Raw genomic sequence first — 23,553 nt, 5'->3', positions numbered from 1 at the left:
TCTGAGGGACCTCCTCAGGGGGAGAATCTAGGGAGGTATCAGAAGATGATAGTGCCTGTGACACCTGAGGCTTCAGCACCCGCTGTCCCAGTGCAGAGGCAGGTGGAACAACCGCGCTAAAGGGAGGATTTTGTTTCAAGGGGGTAGGCACCGACAGCCTCTGCAGATCGAGTGGAGCTAAAACTCAGGTTTAGGTGTCAAGTCCTTCACAAATTTCATGCCAACAGAGACACGGAGGCTAAAGCCCTAAGAAGGCGCTGCAAGGAAAAGAAAGCAATGCATGTCCATGCTATGGTGAAAAAAAACAAAAAAAGAAAGAAATATACAAAAAATAAGGGGTGAAGAAAGGGAGCAGCTACTACAGTAGCGATCATTCAAACATCTACTGTTATGAGAAGTTCACTTCTTTACTGTATTATGCTCATCATGGTGATCAGTGCTGCAGTAGCCAAAAGTTATATGGTTAGATTACCATAGCTTAGAATACATAGGAGCAGGAAGAAGGGCCCAACAAAGCCCGACCTAAACCTGGAGAAAGAATCTAGTTTATAGCGCTTTATCAACATTATGTATGGAGGGTCAAGTTGCAGCTTCTAGAATACTTCTAGAATCCAACCCTTTCCCAAAAAGCTACAGATGAAGCAAAGGCCTTGGCAGAGTGAGCAGTGACACTACCTAGAACAGTTTTGCTGCAGTAGAAATAACAAAAGGCCTGAGACAACCATCTGGAAATAGTATGCTTTGACACAGGTTGTCCCTTTCTTCTTATCTTCACGAGAAACAAACAACTAATCAGAGCTTTTGAAAGATTTTGCTCTGTCAACACAGTACTGGAGCTGTAAGAGGACATCCAAAGTATGAAGTATCCTTTCTCTCTCGTTTTTAGTTTCTGAAAAGATGGGGATGGACAGATTGGCTTAAGATAAACATAAATACCACTTTAGGCATAAAGGAGGATTAGTTCTAAAAGAAACCCTAACTTTCTGGAAAATAAGATAATGTTGACCAGCCATAAGAGCTTGCAACTCAGATACTCTATCTTCTTCCAGAGGTCAGAACAATAAAACCATTTTCCATATGCTGTTCAATGGGAAAAGACATAAATGGTACCAGATTCCCTAGAAAGGTTTAACAAAGTCAATGAAACATGCAAGATGTAAAAAAGACAACTTTTTCCCAGAAAAAACATCACAGTTAAAAGCACTTTTAACAAAATTTTTCCAAAGAAAAAATAGTTTTAAACAACTTTTTACCACAAAAAGTCACAACACAGTCGAGAACAATTTTTCTGAGCTTAAAAGTGGCTTTTTTGCAGAAAAATTCTGTGATAAAAAGTAAAGTGGAAGCCCCCCAAAGGAACTTATTTGCCCAGTAATGGAATAGAGTTAGTTGACCTTTGATCCTAGAATGCCTTCAGACAAACAGTCTCTTTGGAGTGGAAGGTACCATGAAACTTTGGAATCTGACCAGCAATTATAGCCTATACAGGATATAACCCACATAGATTAGGCTTCTGAAACAGTGCTAAATTATGACCACTAGACGCTTTCCTGAAAAAATACATACAGTGGAAGGTTTTCCTCAAGAGGGGACTTGTTGGTCCGGCATTGAAGGATCACTAGCAAATTAAAGTTCCACATGGCCCACTGAATTTGTGTTCTTTGATGGCAAAAGCTCTGAGGTAGTCGGCACTCCAACTGTCTTTTACATGGAGCTTCTCTCATATTCCTGACAGCTGGAATAGAAAGAAAGACCCTTACACTTTGAAAACCTGGCCGTTAAATGAGGGGTAGAACTCCTATAGCTTAGGCTACTGCAACAGTGATATACATGTTAAATATCTACATCTACTGCAAAGAAGAATTTCAAAAATGCTAAATTTTCAGTGGCTACTATCCTCAATTTTTTCATACCGTGCACTGCTTAATGGCCTACTCTTCCATATACACTGCTTTTTACAACACATCCTGTCTTCATTTGGCATGTTCTGCCTTACTATCTGAAATGTGTTTTCTCTTGCACACCGCCTTTAAACAATTTTATTTTACTGTGTGTTCGCCAACTTCATTAGCTCTGTACATCCAGAGATTTTGATAAGGTGAATTTTTTTTTTTTTCTTAAAAGCCTCATCATTTTTGATACCACACATTACTCTCATTAAACACTCATGCACCTTGTTAAACTCACAGACTTTGGCTTTAGTCTTCACTTCTGTAACACTCCTGTAAAGAACTAAGTATAATTAATGGCAAATTATTTTTAACAGGCAACAAATTGATGAATTAATCTTTAAAGCTCTGCTATTTTAAATCTATTTTTTCACTGAGGAAAGTAAGAGTTAAATACCTTTATGGCTTTTTCTCCAACAACACTGCTACACATTGAAGTTTTTTTGCCGCTAATTCACTTGCTGTGTGGAATAAATCAAATTTTTGGAACACAGTCTTCCAACTTTCAGTTAGGTTTTTTTCTTGAAATACATGTATTCCAAGAATGCGCAGAGGCATTCATTGCTACAGTTTGGAGAAAATGATCTGTGGGAGTGCAGGTACACTAAAACCTATGCCTACAATAAAGGACAGCGTAATGCTAAACTGTCATGGGATACAGCACATCACTGTGCTGGGATCACCTGTGTGTGCGGTATATAAACACACATTATACACATACATATACACAAACATGCATAATATACATACACAGTGTCTAGTCATCTGAGTCAGTATACAAATTAAACCCAATAGACACTGCACTTTTGGCAAACGACAGTGATATGTTTACCAGAATTCTACAACTTTGTAGTCCAGTCCCATTCACTTAAACATAAAAAAAAAAATGAAATGCTACAAGTAGAAATCGTTCGGCATATTTGGAATAAAAATAACACTTTTCTAACTAACTGGCAACCCATAAAAACAATCCAAAACTATTTTGGAAATACATCTTTAACCTCCTTACCCCAGGCTCTAAATAAAGTCCATCATCATACCCTGACAAAACTCCCTCAAAATGCCAACCAGTTTAACTCTCTTTTTATAGATAGCATAAGCAAACTGTAAAATCCCACTACCACAACTACTCCAAGACCCATCTCTGACCCCCTTCCAACCTTATATCATGACTCCTGCACAAACAAAAAGAAACCTTTACCTCCTCAACAAAAAAGTACTACATCTTCTATCTCCTTTTCTCTTAAACCTGTTCTCACCTCTCTTTCAAAAACTACTTCAAAAACTAAAACCATGCTCCCTCTCCTCTGCCAACCTCCCCCTGAATACTTAAAACTTGCTGCAGATGCCATATCATATCCTTTTACCATCCTTATAAAATCAGTCCATAGCAGAGTTCAATGTCCCTAACTTCTGGAAAAAAAATCTATCACCCCCCCCCCCCCGTACATAAAGGGGGCAACTCCAATGAACTATCCAGTTAACGACCAATATCCATCCTCTCTCCTCTTTCCAAACTCCTGGAAAAATGCATACATAGCCAACTGCTTCAACATCTCATCCAAAACAAACTAATTACCACTACCCAGCATGGTTTTCCACCATCACACAGCACCACCACTGACCTAATCTCCTTCATGGATACAGTGTCCAAATCCATTGACTCTGGTAATATCACCTCTGTATTACTACTAGACTTATCAGAGGCATTTGACACAGTGTCCCACAACAAACTTCTTCATCAGCTATCCATTGTAGGCCGCATCCCAAAATCCCTCCAATGGTTTGCAAGCTACCTATCCAACCGCCAACAATGTGTTAAATGGCAAAATTATCCCAATATCAAGCCACCATAACTGGGGTACCACAAGGGTCCATACTTGGACTCTTACTATTCAATGTTTTCACCAACAACCTCCACACCTCATCACCCCTTAGCTACATTAACCAATACACAGATGACAGTACCACAATTTCTTCCTCTAATAACATACATCTCCAGCAACTCACCCAAAACCACCTTGAACTCAACAGAGACAAGGCTGAGAGAAGCCCAGCTACTCCTAAATAAAAAATAAATAAATAAAATAAAAAACAAAACCTTTGCTTTTTCAGCAAAACCAATCTCATCTGACTTTAAATTATTCTGTCAGAATAACACAAAATTGAAACAGTTCCCACAGCTAAGCTACCAGGCATTACGACAGACCAACTTTTGAACACCACATCTGTAATAGCATTAAAAAACACACAAACTAGGAACACTTTACAGACAAAACACATGGATAACTACACCAGAAAAACCCTCGCCAACACCTATTTGCTTCCATCTCTCTTATACGCAGCCCCCTTATACAGCAATTTACAATATTATCTTAAAAACAAGCTCCAATAACTGCCAAAATTTGCCACAGGGTACTCCTACCATTCCCCTCATTGCTTAGCTCTGAAAGAACTAAACTGGTTCAAACTCACACATCACCTAAACCTACTTCAGCTATTTTCTGCACATAAAATGATATATAAACCTGACAGTTGCCCATCCCTGAAATTCGTGATAAATCCCTACCAGAGCCCTCTGCTCTGAAAACAAACTCCTAACAGTCTACATTCCAAACAAAAGAGCAGGACAGTGCCTATACTCTCATGCTACTGCCAAGCTCTGGAACATTGCCAACAAATATTACTACCAATGAGTGCATTAACAACTTCAAACATGCCCTAAAAAAACATTTTATTTGTAATCAGACCTGCCCCTGCTCCTTCCCTAACAGGGGACTTCCATTCACTCTCTGGGACCTTTAATTTTTACATCTAGAAATCCCTAGACCATGAATTTTCATCCACTAAACCATTACCATATCGAACTAAGAAACTGTATGTATTTCTACACCCGTAACTATTCCCATCCCAGTCCACAATTCTTCTAAAATTATGCTCGCTTCTAATATTCTGACCTTCTGCCTGACTCTCAGTCTTTACCTTAATCTTACCTTAAAAAAAGTTGTAAATCTACCACATTACATTTATTTACTATTGTCTATCTAGTACATGTTTTATTGTTGCATCTACTTCTCTGTTACTTATTTAGTATTAATCACTTATGTAATGAGGGCTTTAATACTTAGTATTGTTTTGTTCATGTACAATGTCTTAACTTTCATGTATCATTTGGAGCTTTTCACTCTAGGCCTCTGCTGAAAATGGGTTCCTGACCCAGTCAGACTTTCCCAGTAAATACATGTTAAATAAATTTAATACCATCTCCCATAACGTTTTACAGCTATGTTTCTCTCCAGACGGAGTCTGACCTTACATCTGTAAAACTACAGACCTTGGAGGAATTCTTTCCGATCCCATTGCAAGGGGCAATTTTCACTCAGATGGGGGATGGTGGGAGGGTATGCTGAAGTGAATGAACACAGATCATGATGACAGCACAGTTCTGTAACAGATTATCATAACAGCCAATATTGGAATTTATCACTGTTGCAGCAATGCTGACACAGATGGGATGTAGATGGGATGTATCCTGCCCAGGATACTGTACATCTGGCTAGTATGTCAAAGCTTAGATATCTCACCTTTGACCTAGGCGTGAGGGCTATGTGCTGAATGCCCATAAAGATACAGTGGGCCCAAATTACAAGGCCATTCACAAATGCAGGAAGTACAGTGGTCATCATAATCCAGTCACACTGCATCTAAGTGCTGGACTGGATGACTATTAATTGAATATAGAAAGTAAGATGGGAGATGAGCAGTTTGGATTTAGCATACAGTTCAACTAACATAACAATCATCACTGAAAGACAATAGAGAAAAATATGGTGGTGGTGAAGAGTCCAACTGGGCATTTTTACACTTCGAATGCATGTGAAAAGGTCCCAGATAAGCAGAGTTGGGACATTTCTATGATGGTCTAAAGTCAGGGAAATACTGGTAGAATTAATGAAGACACGTACGGGGATCCAGTGAGAAAATTATGAACAGTGTTTGGACTCACAGAAGGGTTCCCAGTGGCAACAGGCGTGCACATCAGGGTTCATCTTTGAGAACAATTCTGCTCAGACTGGTGACTGAATGCATCACCAAACAGGGGGAGACGACAGGTCAACAAAGCTGCTGCATACAGAAAATGTGTCACTACAAGCAGACTCGAATCAGAAACCTCAGCAAATGATAGGGGACTGGAATGCAAAATGAATGGCACACTGGATGAATGAGCATAGACAATACAATGGTCATGGCAGCAAAAGGGAGAAATCAAGAGAAGCTTAAAATTGAGATAGAATGGAAAACAGTGGAACAGGTTAGCAACTTCAAGTATCTAAGAGGTGTGGTTAAGGAGAAAGGAAGTTTGAATAAGAAAATTAAAGCTAAACTCAGGGGTGCTGCAGCCAAGTGGCACAAAGCATTAGGAGCAGTGACAGAAAAATATCAAAGAAATTGAAAAGTAAAGTACGCAAATCAGTGGATCAGACAGTGCTCTGTATGACAGAGCAACCAGGGCAGTGAAGGGAGAGTAGCTGAGGAAGCTTTAACCAATACAGATGAAGTGCTTGAGATGGGTAGCAGAATGCAACCTGTGGAACAGATGAAGTCACAAGAACATCAGAGCAGAAGACAAAGTAGCTCCAGTTAATAGATTACAGTGGTTTGGTCATTTGTGCGAAAAAGCAGAACACAATTCAGTGAAGCAGATTTGGGAGACACATGAAGAAGGTAAAAGGAAATGAGGATATCCAGCCACAAGATGGCTGGATTGCATGACAAAAGACCCAAGACAGGTAGACATGACAGTCAAATAAGGTATAGGAGATTGTCTCTGAACCACAGAAATTGCAACAGTTGATGAGACACCCTGACCCTAAGTAAAATATGAAAAAAGTGGCTGATGAGGAGTACAACAAGAGGATAATTGTAAATCAGCATCTGGGGTGAGAGACTTCATAGGGAGTCCATGTGTTTCCATTTATGCATAGTTTTCCTGGGGGCAATCACTATGTCTTGTCCAAGGATGAGAACAGGAATCTGAATCAGATACTTTCATCCTATTCTTGCAGTGGCTTTCCACCTCTCCACTTTTCTGATACAAACACAACAGGTTCCAATGCATCAGACTGAGGAGTATTCTGGTACAAGCAAATGTTAAGTGCAGACTCCTTAGGGGCATTTACCATCACCGAAGCTTGCTTTCACAGAATTACTCTTGGTAATCAGCGTTGAAGATCTCAGCACTAAGGACACCCATGTTTGAATCTAGTCTTGATGTCAAGAACTCAAAAGCTGAAGTAGTCCACACAGACAACAGCCTCAAAAGTTTTTGAGTTGAAGTCAGTGCCAACACAACAGGACCAAAATGTGGTCTCTAGTGACTTTTGGCACTCAGAAGCTCAGCAAAAGAAACATCGGAGTGGAAGGGTGCAACAACATAGAAGGCACACACTGAGCCAAAGCATATATCAATAGCATATCCATCAACTCAAATACATCCAGTGTCAAGAACTGGCCTAGCAAAATGTACAACAAATGAAAACAGAAAGGGACCCCTTCTTGCTGCCCTAGACACTGAGGGAGAAAGACACGATTCCCAACACAGTTTGTCATCTTGTGTCAATATACATGCAAGGAAATTCTGGTGGGGAACCTGGAGGAACATACTGACTCAGAATCTAGACTTTCTTGGCAAAGTATTTAAATAACTCCAAGAAAAGCTGCTTATTCTCCTTCTGTGAGGTGGGTCGTTGACTACCATGACTTCTAGCTCAGACACACACAAGGAAAAAGACTGAGAAGCTGCACTCTCTTAGTCCAACCTTAATGTCCGATGGAAAAACATCAAGTTTCAGAAGCAGATGAGGTATTCATTTCCTTAACAGAATCAATATAAGCAACCTTCCTCTTCTTACTGTCCTAAGAAATACGAGAGAAGTCGCTATGCAATAACTCTTGAGAATCAATATATTATTTCAGTCCTGTAATTTTCTGCAGTCAAATGTAAATTGCAATTTGCATCTAAATGTTCTAACCTTCCAGACACAAAGACATACAGGTGTGGGTATTCCTATCCATATTTGATTCACTTCTTGAACCCAGATACCTTTCGACTCTGGAAAACAAAAATACTTGGCAAATTCCCTAATCACCAAAAGATTTTAAAAAAGCGCAACTTTTAAATACAGGCAGTAATTCTAAAACTAAAACACACATCTCAAAAGAATACGTTTATAAGGCTGAAACATTTAGGAAATGCCAAAAAAGATGGTGACTTGGTGGGAAATGAGGGAGGAGCTAACAAATAAATGGTCTTTACATTGCAAGTACTGTTCACAGAAGTACAAACTGAAAATATACAAACTGAACATCTTCAGAAATTCAAAAAGACAGAAATACTTGAGAAAAAAGCTCTCAAAATATCAAAGAATGAGCCTGGGAGAACATCTTAAATCCATCTATAATGCGTCAAATGGCACCTACAGAGACTGTGAGGAGTGGAGAAATTTTTGTGACAGGGAGACTTGTACCAAAAGACTGCTGCCTGCAACACACGAGTCTTACTGTTGAAGTGAATAACATGGTCAGGGAAGATTGTGATTTAGTTTAAAGCATGACGACCCCTGCTAACAAGATAACCACAAGTAAAACAGTAGACAAGTATTAAACAAGTGTAGCTTTTTAAGCAAGTCATATTATTCACAGCACTCTACAAATAAAAAAAAATCATTCTGCCTTAAAAAAGTTTCCTTGTTAAACTGGTCTGACTAAATACTGATACGAAAAACTGCTAAGTAATATGAAACATTCAGTGCTGCACAACACCATCTCTCCTGGCAATTCAATGCCAAGTGGCACATTATTAGTTTTTATCACATTTTGCACTAACACTAATGTGAACAAAGCTGCAACTGTCTAGGCCTTAAAACACAGAGAAGTCTAAAATGCATTTTCAGAGAGTTTGATATGTGTGTGCCTTTCTTCTAAATAGTATCATCTCTTTGTTATAAACTTTGTTAAGAAAAATGAAGTGACCAGCAGACAAGAAACACACCAGAGACATAAAATAGCTACTAAGTTTCCAAGGCTCATATATATGACTGCAAATCTGCTTAAATTAACAGCCCCAAACTGTATCTTACTCAGAATGTTCACAAGTCTAACTGACCTTTCTTGTAAAAGATGTCTAAGAGGACCTAAACTTTTCAGTAAAACATCAGGTGACATAGACCAAGGACAATTCCATGTATGGCGTCATATGGACCTTACATAAGACCAATATTGGGACTTCTTCCAGGATGTACCCTACATCACAGACATTACAGTTACTCTCATTTTATTTATTTTACATTTGTTTACCGGGAGAGTCCGACTGGGCATAAAACCCCTTTTTCAGCAGAGGCTTGGAGAGAAAAATTCCATTGTTACAAGACTATTATGTTAGTAGAAAGAAAATTGTACAATACAATAAAGAAAAAAATATTAACAGAGACTCATAACAGCAAAGACTAAAACAGAATAAAATGGTCAAGTGGGAGACTAGACAAATAATCTTACGTAACAATGATTCTAGAAGACTGTTCTTACAGTAGTAGCAGGTAGTGACATTGTATACAATGAGAGTGCAATTACAATACTTAGTCTTATATACAGGTAGCATAGCAAACTGAAGACTTAAATCTGATAAATGTTAACAATGGGAAAGAAAAAAACAACATAAGATAGCCATATGACTTAAATTCAATGCTCATTACATACACAATTAAAATTTTAAAATCAGCTAGTTCCATGTTTTTTTTTTGTACATGGTTTCAGTTTTGTTACTGTATCTGTAAGCACAGGCTGGCCTTCCATGCTGGAATAACAAAACTTATGCTGCTGTACCATGCTGACTTCTCTTTGTCAGTCTGTGAATACAAACACCCTTGTTTGTTACTATTTTATCATTGCGTTTATGCTCCTGTTAAGGTGCATTTGGTCAAATTGTTTACAATTTAGCTACATCATGCTCTGCTCATGCCTTATTTAATAAACTGGTATTCTGTGTAAAAGTTATTCCCAGTGTTACTTAAACTTCTACATCTATCTGTTTATTAAAGTATATTCTAAGAATATCACACATGAGGGTTCACTTTAAATTTGACTATTCTTTATTCTCCACTAAGTGTCTTTATATTCAGTAAAGGTTTTGCTAGCCTCTTCCATTGTCTAGTTAGATTTCTGCCAGTAAATCAACCCATTAATATATCAATCAGTTAGAGCAATACAGTGTTAAATTTACATTTTAAAATTAAGTATGCAACCTGATGGATCAAAAGGACTCAATTAGGGGACTGGCTACCACACATGTACAAAACAGAAATCAGGGTATTGGGGGTGACTCCATGCACTGGTGGACAAACAGATAAACTATATTCCAGATGTACTCCATCAGCAGTAGTGGAGGCATTCACAAGTCACATAATGCATACACTTCAGGGCACTTATAAGCATTATGTTTAGCAGTAGCAAATTTATATGCAAGCTTGGGGGAGGAAGAGGAATCACAATCCTCCAACTTGTCCCTTACATAACCCCGAAGTAAGAATTTGAGCAAGATATAAAAACAAATTTAACTAAAAAGACTATGGATCCCAAGAATCACATTTGATAATGCAGAATAAAACAGGATTTCATACATGAAATCCTCCAAGCAATACCGGACCAGAAAAAAAAACTTCACTCAAATCAGTACTACAGCAAAACTGCACTCGCATTTAAAAACTATTATTATGAAGTCAGTAGTTGGGCAATGTGATATATGCTTTATAAATACCATTTTTTTCCATTTATCAATTAAAAATGTATTATTAGTACATACCTGAGGGTTTTCTAGTCGCTTCAAATACTCTTCAAATGAGCCTTCTATAAACTGTGTGGAGATAAAAATTTCATGTTCAGAGTGGTTACTCATTTCTTTTTGCTTTGCTTTATGATGTAACATGATGTAAAGTAAAACAATCAATAAACTGTTTATATACCGCTTCAAACATATCTCGATTTCTTCTCAGATACGATACACAGGCTTCTCTAACTTCATAATGACGACTCTGAGAATGAAGTACCTATTAAAAAAAAAAAAAGTAAAACTGCTGAATGCAACAATTATTATTCACCACCACCTAAAACACCACTACATAAGTGATTTGAATCAAATGTCCACCAATAAACCTGAAAGCTGTGGATCCACATCTTATAATTATCTTGGTTCAACAATGTAAGTGAAAAACATGGACTGTACTTCACCTAAGTACCATCACAACAGACAGTCATATAATACATGAAGCATATGACTATGCTTTGAAATAAACTTCTTATAGTATGGTTCATGCAAAAGAACCTAGCTAAAATAAACATACTACAGTGAGGTTCACATTGGTAAAGGCACCATACCAGTCAAATGCCAAGAAGTTGGACTAATATCCCTGTTCTTGCTTAATGTACACACTCTGTCCCTCATAAAATTTTACATATCCTATAAATCACTGAAGAAAGTGATTCAGACACAGCTTTTACTGATAATGAAGTCTTCCACATTGTGGCTAATCGGTACGTCTCTGAATATCAAGTTTATTACAGCTAGTGCTAAAAGCAGATTGCAACAGCAGTATCCTCAGGCAGCCCATGCAACGAGATGGCACAGGAACCATAAGTCTTTCAACTATCCAGAAGTTAGCAGAAAATCCTTGCTGTTGCCTCATACAAGTCATCTGTCCATTGTAAAATCTTACAAGTCCTGGTAAATCACTGAGGAATACAGTCAATTGATAATTCCAGATGTTACAGTGCAATAACTCTTACTGTTTGGAAACTGCATGTTGTTGCAAAACCTTTTTAAGTTCATAGGTTCATAGGTTTATACTAGGCTATCTGCCCTAAGGCATTTATAAGCCTAGACCAAAGTTTTGTGGCTTACGCCACCCCTTATGTTAAAAAATATTGTGCCCATTAGTTTGTTTTGCCTCTGTCCAGCAGTGACACAGAGATGATTCCCGGGGTAAACCTACGATCTCCCATCCACCGGTCAAGATTTCTCTTGAACAGAACCAGCGAGGTGCTCTGCCTCACATGGACCGGGATTTTATTCCACAGCATAGGGAGTCTCTGAGTGACAAATCTATCCCTCCAGCATGTCTTATTTATATCCGTGCTAAGGTTTAAGTCGCTTGCTCTAGTGGATCTGGTAGATTTGGATTTTTTGAGGTGGAGCATGTCCATTAATTCCGGGTTGGACATGGCCTTGTATGTCAGGCACAGGTCACCTCTGAGCAGACGGTATGCGACTGAATAGAGCTGGAGTTTCTTCAGTCTGGCAGCATATGACAGATTTTGGAATCCCTTTATCCTTTTGGTGAGGAACTTTTGGGGTCTCTCCAATTGCTGCAGGTGTCGGGTGAGATACATCCCGAATGGGGCATTGTACTCGATGACTGGTCTGATAAGTGAAGAGTACAGGGGAACAATGACCTCACTTGATCTGGATGTGAATCCCTTCATGATCAGGTGGGCAATGTAGAAGGTCTTTCTAACCACTTTAGCAATGTGAGTGTCAAAAGAAAGGCCACTGTCAACCTGAGTCCCCAGGTCCCTGATAACCTCTTCTGTGCTTAGTGGATTGCCACCTATATGGTAGCTTGGGGTTACCTTGTTTTTCCCGAAGGGTATGACTATACATTTTTTGGCATGTACCTTCAGGCCATGGCTCTGGCAGCAGCTATCAGTTTCCGTGAGTCTCGTCTGAAGGATATCTGTGTCCGATGTACTTTCCACTATGGCGCCCAGTTTGCAGTCATCTGCAAACTTTGTCAGCCATAGTCCTCCTATGTTTGCCTGTACTTCTGAGAAGTAGATGCCGAACAACAGGGGGCCAAGGACTGAGCCCTGTGGGACACCACTTGTGACCGGCTTGGAGTCTGACATGGTGCCAGCAACTCTGACCCTGTGGGTTCTGTCCTTTAGCCAGTCTGCAACCCATCTTGTGACATATGGGTTTACATTTAAGCTGGTAAGTTTCTCTATAATACCCGAGTGGGGTATTGTGTCGAAAGCTTTTGCAAGGTCAAGGTAGGCTGTATGGACTGCCTTTCCCTCATCAATGGCCTTGGTGACTCAAAAGGCATGATCTGCCCTTGACAAAGCCAAACTGGGTCGGGTCCAATGTCTGCAAGTCCCCTATGTCTTTGTTTACGAGTTCCATTATGATCCTCTCCATAGCTTTGCAGACCAGGCTTGTTAAGCTTATGGGGCGGTAATTACCAGGGTCCGTAGAGGCACCGCCTTTGTGGAGTGGGACCACAGTTGCCGTACGCCACTCCTTGGGCACGTATCCTGTGGTAAGGCTAAGATTAAACAGCTGCCTTATGTGCGGGTTTAGTTCCTCATGGAGTTCGTGTAGCACACAGCCGGGGACACCATCCGGTCCCATTGATGCTGTGTTTTTAGCTTTAGAGAGAGCAGCTTTTACCTGCGCATTTGTGATGTCTGGGAGGCTACACTCCGCTGGGATAGTTATCTCTCCTTTTGGGGGGGAGAGGGGGGTGAAGTTTGCACTGAACCTGTCTGCCAGTATGTTGGCAATGTCTGTGGGTTCAGTGATTTTTGTATCATTTTGGACTACTTCTGAGCATATCTGGAAGATTCCACCCAGGTTTCTAACATAGCTGAAGAAGGCCTTATGATTGTCTTTTGAATCTATGGCAATTTTTCTCTCAAAGTTGGCCTTGGATGATTTTATGAGTGCTCATATTTTTTTTACTAATAATGATCAAGGGTGTCTTCTCTTTTATGGATTTTGCTCTATCATGTAACAGCTTTCTCCTCTTATTGTAAAGTTTGTTTATGGCTGGGGTCCACCAGACTGGATGTTTGCCCTTGGTGGAAAGAGTCTTGGTTTTATTAGGGATTGCCTGATCCATGCAGTCCTGGAGGTGTTCGTAGAAGGCATTTGTAAGGGCTTCCGCAGCTTGGGTTGTGGTTTCCACTGGCTCGGGAGCCTTGAAGGATACCACACCAGTCTTGAGTAGTGTGAAGTTTGCTTTAGAGAAGTTCTTCACTGTGGTCTTTTTTGTTTGGGGTGGGGGCGGGATGTGAATTTCCAGTGAGATTAGTTTATAATCTGATCTCACCAATGAGGGATATACTTCCGGTGTGGAGCATTTTGTCCCAATGTTTGTGATGATGAGATCTAGTATATTTTCTCCTCTTGTGGGAACGGTGACTAGTTGTTCCATGGCATTTGAATTTATGAACTCCAGGAACCTTTGGGCTAAAAAGTTGGGGCTTGAGTAATGTTCCCAGTCTATATTCAGGTAGTTGAAGTCACCCAATATAATGGTGTTTGGAGATACATTTATACCCTCCAGTGCCTTCAGGAAGGCTGTGTGGGGTTCCTGAGTTTGAGAGGGTGGCCTGTAGCATGCTACAAATTGTAGAGCAGTTTTGCCTATGGTTAATTGCACCTGGATGGTTTCCGATGCTTCGTGCGTTGCCACCAACCTGGAGGTGTGGGTATCCTTTATGAATATGGATACACCCCCTCCTTTTGTGGTGTGGTCCGGGTTTTGGGGCCGGAACGCATGATATGAGGTAAAACCTGCTAGTGCTGGGGTGCTCTCAGGAGCCTTGAACCAGGTTTCAGTTACAGCACAGACATCGATGTTCTCCATACTGAGAAGGGCCTCGAGTGCGTGCATTTTGAGATTTAGACTTCTGGCATTGAGCAGCATTACCCTTAGTTTCTTCCCATTTTGTTTTCTAGGGTGGTAGGTTTAGAATTTGAGCCTTGCCTAAAAAAGGCACTATGGGGGTGGCAGGAGCCTTAGCCAATATCCGGAATCCCAGGGGTGACAGGTGCAAGCCGTCCCTTCCGAAGCAGCGTGGCTTGTCAAGCATGTCATCCCAGGCAGACAGACACTGGATCCCCTTTGAATGACACCAGAAATTAAGCCAATTGTTAAAGCTGATCATCTTGTCTCTATGATGTGGCATCATTCTTGGTGAAGGAAGGATACTGCTCAGGGTCAGGGTCATACCTGCCTGGGCTACATAATCAGAGAACTCCTCTATGTCTCTTTTCATGTAGTCCAGGGAGGTACGTCTCAGGTCGTTCACACCAGCATGGACAATAAGTTGTCCCGAATTTTCCCCATTTATCCACCCAATATTTTTTGTCTTTATCAAGAATTCTTAAGCAATGACATTGAGAGGTATGACAGGAACCTCCCTCACATTTACACATTCAAGCATACACAAAGACATGTGCAGATAACACTCACCCAGTCACCAACATGCATGTTCTGGCAATACATGCTTGATACCCTACCTAACCCCCATAGTTTCAACACACACACAGCACCACACACACAGCACCACACACACTCATTTGACTCTTGATATTCCTGTAGACAGACATACCCCACTCCATGTGTCTACTGAACTTCGCTGTGCTTACATGCACCAGGACTTCCACCACCAAAACCAATTTGTGACAACAGCCTTTTGTCCAAGTCATGTTTCTCAGCCAACTGTGGTAATTTAGAAAGGCAGTATAAATTTGTAGCCACAAGCATGTGCTGAGGAGAGTGCAAAGCTAACTAGCATTAGCTGCACCCCCCCCCCCCCCAGACTGCCTCATTAGCATGTAATAGAACTGGCAAGACCACTACCAACAGTGATTCTTCCACCTGTAGAAAATTACTGAGGTAGGGCAGTCTCTGAAACAAAAAGGGTTACTGCGAGGGGTTGGCAGTGTGTGGCTGGACTTGCTAATCACTGTAAACCTTTTCATATCCTAGGAAAATTTAAATACCATTCAGCAAGGAAATTCAAACAGCAAACATGCAAGCCTAGAGCTCACAGTGACCAATGAGGGAAAAGGTTCTATATAAAGGAGAACTGAGGTGTAGCACTCCACTACAGATATGTTTAATCAGTTGATACAGAGTCACAATCTTGACTTTCTCAAGGTCATAATGGACAGAAACAGACAGCACATGCAACAAGACTGTGAAATACTGTGGCCCAAAATATAAATCTACTTCAGAGAGGTTAGGAACACCCTCAAGCTGACTGGGGTGGTACAGAGTACTCTCTGCTCAGAACAAATTTTCACGAATACACAAGTCAGATGGAATCAAAAGTTTAACAACTTCTGTAAAATGAGGAACCTCAGTCAGAACATAAATCAGATTGAGGGGAATATATCTCAGAAGCCAAATGTTACTTCAACAGTGAGGGATATCTCTGGCCAATACCAGAACAGTGTTTTGCATCATGTCAGAACAAGAGTGCCTAAAACCACTTCACAGCAACTAACTGGCTGAGAGAATCAGCTGTGTTTTCTTTTTTTCTTACGCTGTTTATGCATCTGATAAGTGGAATCAGCAAGAAGGCATAGACAATCACCATAGCATGGCAGTGCAGACAGTCCATAAATAGAAGTTATGTACTTACCATAACGTTCCATGTGGAGTGTTCATCTCGCCTTTGTTCTTACACATGGGTTCGGAGCCGATCCTCGGCTCCGTGCCGGCCTCTTGCAAGCTCTGCATCGAGAAGAAGCTCGAGACAATCTAATACCCACAATCCCCCTCTGCCTTTACCTCAGATCTAGTTTGCAAGCAAACCAATCTACATAACAGCACATTCATGCCATACATCTATACATACATAAACAGACACATATAAGTATATGTGTATACCAACTATGTACAGAGAATAATGACAGTAGCAAAAATGCTTCTGGCCAGGCATCAAAGAACGTTCTTCCTAAGGGTGGGAGGGTGGGACTGTAGAACAAAGCGAGATGAACACTCCACATGGAGCGTTATGGTAAGTACATAACTTCTATATGTGATAGTGTTCAATCTCGCGTTTGTTCTTACATGGGTAGCGTCCCTAGCTCCTAAATCCTGAGGAACTCACGGGAGGGCGTTCTTGAGCACAGTGGAACCAAAGGTTGCCCTGTCCCTAGAAACCTTATCTACTTTATAATGAGAAATAAATGTATGTGGCTTAGACCAGGTAGCAGCCGCAAATAGCATCCAGAGGTAGGCGAGCTGCATGAGCCAAAGGCGTAGATATTGATCTTGTGGAATGTCCCTTGGGTTTGTTTAGAAGGGTTGATTTGCAGAATCGTACATAGATTATACAATCCGTTAACCACTTTGAAAGAGTTCTTTTGGTAACTGCAAGTCCTTTCCTGCTATCAGCAAAAGCCACAAAGAGTTGATATGTTTTCCTGTGATCTTTGTTCTATCCAAATAAAACCTTAGCTGTCTGTGAACATCCAATTTGTGTAACATATACTCCATTTTGTTGGAGTGGTTTTTGAAGAAAGTGGGTAATTCAATGGACTGATTAATGTTGTTAATAGAACACACTTTAGGGAGGAAGGATGAATTGGTTCGAAGAGAAACTCTGTCAGAGTGAAAGATCAGATAAGGGTGCTTGATGGAGAGAGCCTGAAGTTCAGACACTCGTCTAGCAGAAGTAATGGCTACCAGAAAGAGTTTTCCAGGACAAAAATTTTAATGGGCAAGAAGAGGCAGGTTCAAAGGGGGGCAACATTAATTTAGATAGTAACAAGTTTAGACTCCAAGGTGACGTGGGAGATCTGACCGGAGGTCTAATATGAAAAACTCCTTTTAAGAAGGCTTTACAAAGTCTGTGAGCCATGATAGGAGCTCCACACTCTTCCACATGGAAATTGAAATGGCAGCCAATTGAACTTTTAGAGTAGCAGGAGAAGCACCCTGATGAAATAAGTCTGTTAAAAACTCTAAAATCTTATTCAAAGGAGCTGTAAAGGGATCAGCGTGGTGTGTATTCGCCCAGAATACAAACCGTTTCCATTGCTAGTATATGTTTTAGTAGTGGAAGCCTTATGCGAAGCCACTAATATATTCTGGACTGCTGGTGACAAAAGATCAGACCTGGCTAAGTTGGGAATTGGAGCAGCCAAGCTGCTAGATGGAGTGACAGAAGCGGGATGGGGAACCCCTGACGAGTGAGTCAACAGATCTGGCTCTGGGTCCAGAATCCAGGGTCCCAATGCAGTGAATTTTCAGGAGGAAACCAAATTTGACGAGGCCAGAATGGAGCAATGAGAATTATCGTCCTGTGAAGGTTCCTGGCTTTCTGGAGAAATTCGGTATCAGAGGAAATGGAGGAAATGCGTACAGGAGTCCGGGGCCAATCGTAAACCAGTGCGTCCCTGGGGACTTCCCTGGAGGGTAATAGGGCAAAGTAGCTCCTGCATTTGGCGTTCATTGGAGGCAAACAGGTCGCAGGAAGGCTGGCCCCATGTGCGAAAAATCCTTTTCGCCACTGACTGTTTCAGAGACCACTCGTGCGGTAGCAGAATTGCTCTACGCAGCCTGTCGGCTATGACGGTGGATGACCCGGGATGTGCGTTGCTATTAGAAAGCGACCGTGGACTCTGCCCACTGCCAAATTCTCATGGCCTCTCTGCATAGTTGATAGGACTTGGTTCCCCTTGTTTGTTTATGTACCAGACTACCGACATGTTGTCCGTCTGAACTGCAATAGTCCCTAGAGGAAGAAGGGAGCAAAGTGTTGCAACGCTAGAAACACTGCCCTCAACTCTAGAACATTGATGTGCAGATTGTACTCCAAATTGGTCCATTAAGCCTTGGACTGTCTGTCCCTGAAAGATGCCCCCCACCCTATCAGGGAAGCGTCCGTGGTCACCGTAACTGTGGGCGTGGGTAGCACAAGCGGCCTCCCTGGAAAGGTTGCACGTTTGGAGCCACCAGTTTAGGTCTGTTTTGCAAGTCTTTGTTATGAGAATCTCGTGTGTTAGAGGTAGTTGTTGAAATGACCATTGAGCAAACAGTAGCCATTGTAGAACTCTCATGTGCAGCCTTCCCAGGAATTGCAATAAGGGAGGCTGACATGAGGCCCAACACCTTCAGTACTAGTTTTGCAGGAGATTTCCTTGATAAGAGTAGAAGACGTATATGAGTCTGCATTGATAATATCCTTTCTGGGGAAGCCTCCAGAATTAATTGACGATGTGTTTAACTCTGCTCCTATGAACAAGATATTTTGTGATGGCTGAAGTAAGGATTTTCCGAAATTTACGGAGATCCCTAGGTGAACACACAGTTGAAGAACATAGTCTCTGGCCTGCAGTAGTTGGCCGGTGGTGGCTGAAAGGAGCCAGTCGTCCAGATACGGGAACACCTGGAATCCCTGGCGGCTCAAGTGGGGCGCTACCACTGCCATGCCTTTGGTGAAGGCCCTGCTGGCTGAGGTCAGGCCAAGGGCAGGGCTCGAAATTGAAAGTGACTGGCTCCCAGCGGGCGCAAATGATCTCTGGATGCCCTGGCCATTTTGATGTGGTAGTATGCATCCTCTAGATCTATTGAGCACATCCACTCGTCCTTCTGTAGAAATGGAAGGATCGATTGAAGCGTGACCATTCGGAACTTTTCTTTCTTGTCGAAAGTACTGAGGTAACTCAGGTCTAGAATGGGCCTCCAGTCCCCTGTTTTCTTTGGAACTAAAAAGAACCTTGAGTAAGTCCCGAATCCTTGCTGGTCCGCTGGGACTGGCTGGATGACTCTTTTTTCTAACAACTTTGAAATTTCTAAAGCTGCTGGCTCTAGCAGATGGGCGGTACATCTGGGAGTCTTTTCTTTGGAATGGGATAGGATAGGAAAGGTATGGTGTAACCTCTGGTAACTACGCTTTTTACCCAATTGTCTGTAGTTATATCTTGCCAGGCCTGAGGGTAAAAAGCCAAGCGACCCCCGACTGCCTCCAGAGCAGGACAGTCGGGCCTCCTCTCAGGAGTGCTGGAAAGGTTTACCAGGGAGTGTATCCCTGTCACCTTGATGTTGCGGACCCCCTCTGCCGCCAGGGCGGCGTCTTCCACCTCTGCCCCCTCCTCTGCCTCTAGAGGGGGCATCACCCTGTGTGCCCGGGAAAGACCCTTGATTTTGTTTCCGAAACCACATTTTCCCACCGCGTTGCCCTTTGGGGTACGGTCTGGTTGGGGTGGAAAACGGACTCCGACAGCAGACAGAGTCTTTCCCTCTTGTTCACACCGGGTAAGGGTCTCCTTTACCTTGGGGCCAAAAGAGTGGCACCGTCAAATGGGGCGTTTGTAAAGGAAGACTTGAAGGCTTCCAAAGGAGCATAGGCGCATCCAGGATTGTCTCGAAGAGCAATCGCTGAAGCTGCTGCCCTACTCGAACCTTGCTGCGTGAAATCAGCCTCATGGACGAGTTAACAATCGATGTTAGGGTATTGAGTTGCTGTCACTTTCTCTGAGACAGCTGCATCTGTAGTACCCTGGGGGGTATCTCCCAACTCTTTGACTAGATCCCTCTGCCGGCGTGTAAAATGGGTCAAATAGTTCAGGGACCGCATGGAAAAAGCCGCTGAACTAAAAATGCGCTTCCCATATCTATCCATCGTCCTAGAATCTTTATTAGGCGGATGGACAGGCGAAGAAGACTCCGACATCTCCTTTTTCGTGGCTGCAGCCACCACCATAGCGTCTACTGGAACTCCTTTAGTAAGGTAGGACTTATCCTGAGGTGCTGTGATGTACTTGTTCGGTTTCCTAGGAACAGGTTCCACTGTGTCAGGAGCCTCCCGCCCGCGAGACATAAGTTCCATTAGTTCGTCGAAGGCGGAGTGACCCAGGAGGAGGAAGGGCGAGCACCAAATGCCTTCAGCAGAACTGACTCATCCTCAGAAGGGGAAGAGACTGCCAGTCACCTCTCTGTTTCAGGATCTCCAAAATGTCTGAAAAGAGACATCTTCTGAAGGTGACTTAGGGGACCCCTCTGACTCATCTAAGTCAGTATCAGATGTTATGGATTCCTGTGGAGAATCAAGTGTCTCCTCTTACACAGTCTCTTCCTAGGGACTTCCTCGTGGGGGAGCATCCGAAGAAGCCGCGGAGGAAGAGGGCACCCTCCAGGGTGGCTGAGACACTGGTGCCCGGCGCTTGGATGTGGCCGTGGGTGCAGATGAAGACAAAGGCCCTTTATGGGAGGAGAAACTGCTTCCACTGATGTGGTTGTCTGGGTAGACAACACCTTCCTCATCAGGTCGAGGCTCCCGGGTCCCGCATCGAAGAGTCCCGGTTCGAAGAAATGGGAAGAATCCCGACACGGGCACCGAAGGCATCGACCCGAGGACGGGCAGAATCGATCCGTGCGAGGCCCGAGGGAGAGTCGGAACAGACACGTCGGTTCGACTCGGCCCCGGAACCAAGAACAGACCGTCGGCTCCGAGACTCGGTGCGGGTCCGGCGGAGTCGAGGTGAGGAACAGACCGAGAAAAGGGCGGTTCTGGACCCGAGGCTCCACAATCAGCAGATCAGCCTCTTCCGGCTCCAAAGACTGAATCGGTCTCGGAGGAGGAATGGATGGAGATACAGGAAGGCCTTCAAGTTTCGACACCAACTGGGTGGAAACGAAATAAGTTTAGAGAGGGCGAATGCTCCAACAACTTCTGCACCACGATCCACGCCGACATCCGAAGTTTGGAAGAACAACAGGTCGAAGGAACCGAAGGCGGAGCCGACCTCAATATGGCGAGGAGGGAGCTCCATCACCGGTTCCAAGACTCGAGGCTCAGGAACCGACACCAGTTGAACACTCGGCCCGAAGTCTGTGGAACCGGTGATCTAACTTTTGAAGAAGAGCTTCGGAGCCGATGACTTAGGCTCCGGCGTCTTGACTCCTTAGAGGACTTGATGCCTGGTCAAAAGCATCCAGAGCCTCTTGGAAAGCGGTTTCAATAGACCTCTGTCCATTAGTTTCCTGCGCCTATCTGTCATGACCCTCCCACTAAAGAGTGACAGATGGAGCAATCCTCTTGTAAGTGGAAGGGCCAAGGCAGTAGACACAGGAACTATGGTTGTCAGTGACCGACATTTTTGGCCACACTGACAGCGCTTGAAACCAGACTTTGCCTTCTCAGACATTGTAGGTAATAAACAAGTCCAGAAACAAATACACAGTCAAATCCGGGAAAAATAGTCACAATCAGGTAAATGTCACAATCAGGTAAATGTCAAATCCGGTATAAATTTGCCTCAATAGTAGTATATGGAAAGGGTGTAGGCCCCGGTACAAAAATACAGATAAAAGGTTAACGGTACCAAAGAATTACGTAACCACAACACAATCACACAAGGTAATACTGACAATATCAAGTTAAATAGAATTCTCTATAAAATACAACAAAAAGTTATATCTTAGCTTAGAAAACCCTCGAGCTAGCTCCCAACGATGCGAATGCAGCAGCGGCAAACTAGATCTGAGGTAAAGGCAGAGGGGGATTGTGGGTATTAGATTGTCTCGAGCTTCTTCTCGATGCAGAGCTTGCAAGAGGCCGGCACGGAGCCGAGGATCGGCTCCGAACCCATGTGTAAGAACAAACGGCGAGATTGAACACTATCACATCAAAAGAACTTGGTTAACACTGAACCAAGCAAGGCCTGAAAACACACAAGGCAAACAGTGTGACCTGGCAACACCCCTTCCCAAAAATCCTAGTAAGTGGTAACTCCACTCTGCATAAAGCACAAATTCTGCACTGGGACAATACAATGAGATTAGGATTGTGTTGAAACAACCATAGGCCAAAATTATTACATTTATTTATTGCTTTCGTTTACCAGGAAAGTCCGACTGCGCGCAGGACCTATTTTCAGTGGATACCCATGGAGGAAAGCTGAAACGCAAAATACCAACAGGGAGAATGACATCAATATTTGAAAGGCAATAAAATATAGTTGCGCAAGTAAAACATACCATAACATTAGATGTTCAAATGACCACTGCTGCAGTAGCCATAGCTATGTAACCTACCCATATAGCTAACTACATTTGAAAGGTGGAAGCAGAAGAGTCCAGGGGCCCCTGAAGAATGGTCCTAGCAAAGCTTGATCTGGACCTAGAGAAGGAATCAAGCTTACAATGCTTTGTAAATGTGCATACAGAGGACCAAGTAGCAGCTTCTAGAACACTTCTAGAATCAAATCCTTTCCAAAAAGCCATAGGTGAAGCCATGGTCCTAAGCATAGGCTTTGGACTCTGCCTGGAATAGTTCTATAATGACGAGTATAACAAAAGGTAAGAGGTTTGAACAACCATTTGGAAACAGCATTTTGACACAGGTTGTCCCTCCTTACCTTCACTAGAAACAAACAACTGATCTGAAGATCTGAAAGATTTAGTTCCGTCAATATAGTACCCAAGCTGTCTGCGTACATCCAAGACACGTATCCTTTCTCCATCATTTTTACTTTCAGGAAAGAAAGCAGGGAGATGGACACTCTGGGTTTGAAGTAAACTCAGATACCACTTTAGGCATAAAAGAAGAATTAGTTCTCAAAGGAACCCTGTCTCTATGGAAAATGAGACAGGGTTGACTCACCATAAGACCTTGCAATTCAGACACTTTTTACAGAGGTCAAAACAATCAGTAAAATTGCTTTCCATGTTAAAAACCTCAATTCAACCAGATTAGCTGGTTCAGATAACACAAGCATTAGCTTCTCTACTACAAAATAAGATGCCAA

At 42.4% G+C, this 23,553-nt stretch overlaps 1 protein-coding gene across 2 annotated transcripts in view; it reads right to left on the bottom strand.

The window, feature by feature from the left end:
* The window catches only part of OTUD4 (OTU deubiquitinase 4), a 2,240,995-nt gene that overhangs the window by 2,011,086 nt on the left and 206,356 nt on the right, over nt 1–23,553 (bottom strand). The window contains exons 2-3 of one of the 2 annotated variants that reach the window (XM_044062226.1): nt 10,967–11,050; nt 10,807–10,857 (exon numbers count right to left, since the gene is read on the bottom strand). In XM_044062226.1, coding sequence (XP_043918161.1) covers nt 10,807–10,857; nt 10,967–11,050 — 135 coding nt within the window. Of the gene's footprint in view, nt 1–10,806; nt 10,858–10,966; nt 11,051–23,553 lie in introns of those variants that run through there. The other variant, XM_044062227.1, reaches the window with a different exon arrangement.

The sequence above is a fragment of the Protopterus annectens genome, chromosome 2.part1 (genome assembly GCF_019279795.1).
Source record: "Protopterus annectens isolate FY-2018-M chromosome 2.part1, PAN1.0, whole genome shotgun sequence".
NCBI lineage: Eukaryota > Metazoa > Chordata > Ceratodontiformes > Protopteridae > Protopterus > Protopterus annectens.
Note: the sequence above shows the minus strand (reverse complement) of the source record. Positions and strands in the feature narration are given on the sequence as shown.